The following is a 6,279-nucleotide window of genomic DNA, read 5'->3' as shown; positions in this document are numbered from 1 at the left end:
AGTTTTTTATTTTGGTATTGTTCAATAAAAACAATCTATTTAGAAACAAACATTTTGGTCCTTCGACCCGGATTGACTAGCAATACATTTTGCGTAAATACGTCCCGCGAATTCGTTGTCGTTCAGTGGACATATTATCTAGTTCAAATTTTGAAGTGTATGTTGTTCTTTAGTTCGGTTTGAATACATATAAATAAATATAACGTCCCCGCGGACACAGTAACCGTGCAGTGGCATTATTGTAGTCAAATCGAACAATCAAAAAAGAAGAAAAAATTGTCAAAGTGGTCCTGTTTTTCAATGCTCTAGTGTGCAGTGGCTGAACATTCATCGGTCGACATACAACCAGGTGAGTGAGCTAAAAATATTAGAAAATAAGGGCACAAGTTTCCATTCATTTTCCTTTAGGCACATTCTAAAAAAAAATTAAAAACGTATATATACAAATAAAGTTTTCATAAGGTTGAAAATATAAATCAAGGGAAAAACCAAAAACGTAATAATGCAGAGTAGTCAGTCAAATGAATTGGCCGTCTATGTATTGAGGCGAGGTCAATTAAAGGCGCAGCTGACAAAATTCCAAACATATATCAATAATGTAGATGTGGATAACAATATCATGCAGATAAAGATACGTCTAGAGAAAATAAAAGAACTTTGGACTGAGTTTGATGTAGTTCAGAATAATATCGAGGCAATAGATATCAGTAATGAGCAATTGGACTACAGAGATACGTTTGTAAATTTATATTTTGATATAGTTGCAAAAGCAGAGACTATGGTACAAGGTTCAAATGTAGGTAATGGCATAAACAGGTTGAGTATACCGGGCAATCTTGCGCTAGGAGGTGACCCGGCGATAAAAATTAAGCCGTTAGAATTACCGTCGTTTTCGGGAAAATTTGAAGAGTGGTCCACATTTAAAGATTTATTTTTGACCATGGTACATTTAAATTCAACTATAGCAGGTGTACAAAAATTTGTATATTTAAGAATGTATTTGCATGGGGACGCATTGGCTCTGATACAAAATTTAGCGACCACAGGTGACAATTACTCGATTGCATGGAACACTGTCGTAGAACGATATGACAATAAGCGTATTCTCATACAATCTTATACGAGAAATATATATGAATTAGAACCTATGCAAAAGGAGTCGAGTGTGTGTTTAAGGAAGTTTACTGCTGATTTAAACCAGAATATGCAAGCTTTAAAGGCGTTAGGCCACGATCCAGATGCCTGGGGTGCGTTACTATTGCATGTGATTCTAGTTAAATTAGATTATAATACCATACGTAATTGGGAATCTGTGGCGACCAAAGATATATTACCCTCTATATCGGAGTTGACAACATTTTTAAATGAACGGTGTAAAATATTAGAGGCGATTGATACCTCAAAAAATTTATCGAATAAATTAAATACGTCGCATTATACGCAGTCTAAGCAAAATTATCGCAATCCAAATGATAAAAACGTCCAATTTAAAAATAATAAAAAAGTAAATGCATTTGTTGCTACCAATCGTTTAGCATGTTATTTATGCAAACAGTCACATCCTATTTACAAGTGTCAAAAATTTATCGCGCTCAATGCGAATGAAAGAGCACTAAAGGTTGATGAACTAAACCTATGTCGCAATTGCCTGAGTACGGGCCACACGGATGTACAGGTGTGCAGGTCGAAAAGGGTATGCTCCAAATGTGATAAAGCGCATAATACGTTGCTGCATGGTGATGTACCACAAGTTGTACAAAATCCGTCTACGTCAAATGTGTCTAATTCGGAAGTGGTGGTGAGTCACGCCGCCCGTGGTCAAACGCGCGCACAAGTACTATTAGCGACTGCAGAGGTACATATTATATTAAATGCATGCGGCGAACTAGTTGTATGCAGGGCATTACTAGATAACGGCTCACAGATAAATATTTTGACCGAAGCAATGGCACAGCGATTAGGTCTTGCAAGAACAAAAATAAATAAATCAATAACAGGTATAAATGAGGTAATGAGTCATGCCGCGTATCAGGTAACCGCGTCTATTAGGTCACGTATAAATAATTATTCTGCCACCTTAGACATGCTGGTATTGCCAAAAATTACCGGAAAACTGCCGACCAACAATATCGATACTAACAAATGGTCTATACCCACGGATATTATGTTGGCAGATTCTAGGTGTTTTAAGCCGGAAAAAATTGATTTATTGATTGGTGCCGACACCTATTGGGAAATAATGTGCTCGGGAAATTTCAAACTGCACACAATGGGTCCGTACTTGCAGCAAACAATGTTCGGCTGGATTATTGTAGGACCAGTGAATGAAATTTCATCAAAAAATAATTCAATGGCTTGTTTTGTAATAAGTGAAGATAATTATTCAAATTTGGAAAAGGATATTGAAGAATTTTGGAAAATCGAAGAATTTTCCAATGCAAATATGGACGAAACGTCGGAAGATAGTATTTGTAGAAAACATTTTGAAGATCATGTATCAGTAGATTCCACGGGAAAATTTGTAGTAAAATTGCCGTTTCGAGATAATGTAGACATGTTAGGCGAGTCATATAACATAGCGTTAAAAAGATTTTTATCGTTAGAGCGTCGTCTCGGGAAAAATCCCGCGCGATATAGTCAATATAAAGGGTTCATGGAAGAATATGAGCATTTGGGACATATGGAGAAAGTTAATGAGAACAATGACCTATCAGTGAAAACGTATTACATGCCACACTCTTACGTTCTTAATGATAGTAGCCGATCAACTAAATTACGAGTGGTATTTGACGGCTCATGCAAATCAGAATCTGGATTATCGCTAAACGATGTATTGTTAAAAGGTCCTATATTACAAGATGACCTCACATTAATTGTTACGAGATTTCGTACACATAAATATGCATTTTCAGCTGATATTAAAAAAATGTATAGGCAGGTATGGGTTGATAATGAAGATAGAGATTATCAGCGCATATTGTGGCGCAGTGATCCTAATGAGCCTATTAAGAAATATAGATTGTGTACAGTAACTTACGGAACGGTACCTGCAAGTTTCTTATCGGTTGCGTGTCTTCATAAATCAGCGGATGTAAATAAAATACGGCCGGAGATAGCTCAGATAATAAAGCATGATTTTTGTGTTGACGATTGTTTAACGGGCGCCTCAACATTATCGGAGGCTTTAAATTTGCGTAATGAATTAATTAAATGTTTAAGTAACAATGGATTTGAATTAAGCAAGTGGACAGCTAATCATGCCGATTTATTAAAATATATACCAATTCCTAATGAAAACTCACTATACTCGTTAAATATGGAAACTGAAGCAATAAAAACATTAGGTTTGTATTGGGATTCAAACTCGGATAGTTTCATTTATAAAGTGTCGTTACCAATACCTGAACATAAGATAACCAAACGAAGTATTTTATCTAATATAGCACGTCTATTCGACCCGCTCGGATTGCTCGGACCGGTTATCGTGGTAGCTAAAATATTAATGCAACAATTATGGAAATTAAAAATAAATTGGGATGATGAATTATCAACAGAAATTCAAATAAAATGGAAAAAATATTTAAAGGATTTAAATCAATGCAATAATCTAAGTGTCCCGCGCTGGTTGCAGTGTGACGACACAGAAAAAATATATATACACGGATTTGCCGATGCATCGTGCAAAGCGTACGGGGCTTGTTTATATGTAGTATGCACGCGCGCGGACGGTAGTCGCCACTCACAACTAATATGCGCAAAATCAAGAATTGCGCCGATTAGTATAATAACAATACCGCGATTAGAGTTATGCGCTGCCTTACTATTATCAAAATTAATAAAAAAAATAGTTCCAGCGTTACGAATTAATGTTACGAATATTTATTGCTGGAGTGATTCTAAGGTGGTACTAGCGTGGATCGCATCGGATGCAATGCGTTGGAAACCGTTCGTTGCAAATCGTGTGAGTAAGGTTCATTATTTAACATCACAGTATTCATGGTCGTATATTAATACGAAGGAGAACCCGGCTGACATTTTATCCAGGGGATGTGATGTTCAAGATATACAAAAATGTACATTGTGGTGGAACGGACCAGCATGGTTGACGGACGAGCACGCGAGATGTGAAGAACTCTATCAAGTACACGAAGATGAGGAGACACTATGTGAAGAGCGAAAGCAGTCGAACACAGTAGTAATGGTCGCTGAAGTAAAGGCAAATTATTTTATACAACTGTGTGAAAAATATTCAAAATTAAATCGGTTTCAGCGTGTTTTTGCCTATACATTGAGGTATGTGCATAATATTTCAAGTAAATTAAGAGCAAAAGAAAGATACTCGGGTCCACTCAGCAATGACGAGATCCAAAAATCGGTAAAAATATTTATTAGGCTCTTACAAAATCAATTTTTTGGGGAAGCGCTTCAAAATAAAAAATTGCAGTCATTAAATCCTTTCTTCGACAACGACAGTATATTGCGTGTGGGTGGCCGACTTGGAAACGCGACAGATTTAACTTATGACCAACAGCATCCTATTATCATACCATATTCGTGTCATTTTGATACACTAATTTTTAGAAACGAGCACGAAATGTCATTACATGCTGGGCCCCAAGCAATGTTGGCAAATGTACGACTAACATATTGGCCGATAAACGGTCGTCGAACCGCTCGAAAAGTCGCCCATAAATGTATTGCGTGTTTTAAAAACAAACCTAATATTGTAGAACCAATTATGGGTGTTCTACCAAAACCAAGAGTGAACCGACCGCTAAGATGTTTTGAAACTACGGGTGTTGATTATGCGGGACCAATATTAATGAAGTCGCACGCACGTAGAAACGCACAGCTACAGAAGGCATATATATGCATTTTTTTATGTTTTGCAAGTAAGGCTGTACACATAGAGCTAGTATGTGATCTCAGCACAGATGCCTTTATAGCTGCCTTGCACCGGTTTATATCAAGAAGAGGTAAATGCCATACCATATATTCCGATAATGGTACTAATTTCGTGGGCGCTAACAAAAAGTTAAGTGATTTGTCCACACTTCTTTTTTCCGAACAGCACAAAATTCGCGTTCAAGACATGTTAACACTACACGAAATTACGTGGAAGTTCATACCGCCTCGGTCCCCCCATTTTGGTGGTTTGTGGGAGGCTGCGGTCAAGGCCGTAAAAAAACACTTGAATCGAACCATTGCAAATTCACGGTTAACTTATGATGAACTATATACGGTATTAACACAAATAGAATGTTGCTTAAACTCCCGTCCTTTAATTCCTTTATCCGAGGACCATACGGATTTGAATGTCCTTACTCCCGGCCACTTTCTAATAGGTAGCTCACTACGCGCACTGCCTGGGCCTGATGTGAGAGATATGTCTATTAATAGATTGTCTCGATGGCAAAGAGTGCAGCAACTTGTCCAACACGTTTGGGCACGATGGAGCAAGGAATATTTGGGGCAACTACAAGGACGAAACAAGTGGTCCAAATGCAGAGGACCATCCATTCAACCTGGGACGATGGTGTTAATAAAGGAGAATAACTTACCTCCTTTAAAGTGGTCATTAGGCAGAGTCACAAATGTTCACCCAGGACCTGATGGTGTCGTAAGGGTAGCTACGGTGCATACGAATTTGGGATCCAAAAAGCGAGCTGTTCGGTTATTATGTCCATTACCCATAGACACATGAATCACACAGTTACGTGTTAATTAATTTTGTTTATATAATTTTTTACTATACATATTTACCTCATTACAACTGTACAACTGTAGCACACTATTTATAAATATTATATAGGTCAGCTAATATCAACTATTAAGTATCCATATGGATGCACATGCATATATATATATATTTATTATTTAATGACCGACCATTGTTATCTTCATTGTAGCGATAGTCAATAATATTGTGTATTATTTTTGATGTTTGTTCACCTATTTAGTGAACATTAGTTCTATCACCTAATTATTCGATTACATTTATTATTATAATTTTTATTAGTTATTGTAAAATCATATGAAACCTGTTTGTAATAATTTATATTTAATAAGTCATTTATATTGTTTAATTATTCTTTTTTATAATATGTATTATATTTTGAAACCGTGTTTCAAGGTGGGCCCATGTTACGGCGTGAACACCGTAATATACTTATATATAATATCGATGTAATGTTTATATGAAATCGTTATCTGTAAGATTATCATTGTGTGGTTGTGCCGTAATATGTCCTCACGTATTAGTTAGTTGCCGTCGGACCA

General features: G+C 36.6%; 1 protein-coding gene across 1 annotated transcript; it reads left to right on the top strand.

Moving 5' to 3' along the window:
* The first annotated feature begins 502 nt into the window (after positions 1 to 502).
* LOC112593956 lies at positions 503 to 5,704 on the top strand. Its single transcript, XM_025338546.1, has 2 exons — positions 503 to 2,320; positions 2,399 to 5,704. Exons 1-2 carry the CDS (start codon positions 503 to 505, stop codon positions 5,702 to 5,704), a joined length of 5,124 nt encoding a protein of 1,707 aa, XP_025194331.1.
* The last annotated feature ends 575 nt before the right edge of the window (positions 5,705 to 6,279 follow it).

Source organism: Melanaphis sacchari, unplaced genomic scaffold (assembly GCF_002803265.2).
Source record: "Melanaphis sacchari strain LSU unplaced genomic scaffold, SCAv2.0 Contig2167_pilon_pilon, whole genome shotgun sequence".
NCBI classification, from domain to species: Eukaryota; Metazoa; Arthropoda; class Insecta; order Hemiptera; family Aphididae; genus Melanaphis; species Melanaphis sacchari.
This window is presented reverse-complemented; position numbering and strand designations above follow the sequence as displayed.

Excerpts from the sequence above, each read along its gene's own strand:
- LOC112593956 (XM_025338546.1), top strand. The coding sequence starts at position 503 with ATGCAGAGTAGTCAGTCAAATGAATTGGCCGTCTATGTATTGAGGCGA. Across the intron at positions 2,321-2,398 it reads GCTGGATTATTGTAGGACCA|GATATTGAAGAATTTTGGAA; the intron begins GTGAATGAAATT and ends AATTTGGAAAAG.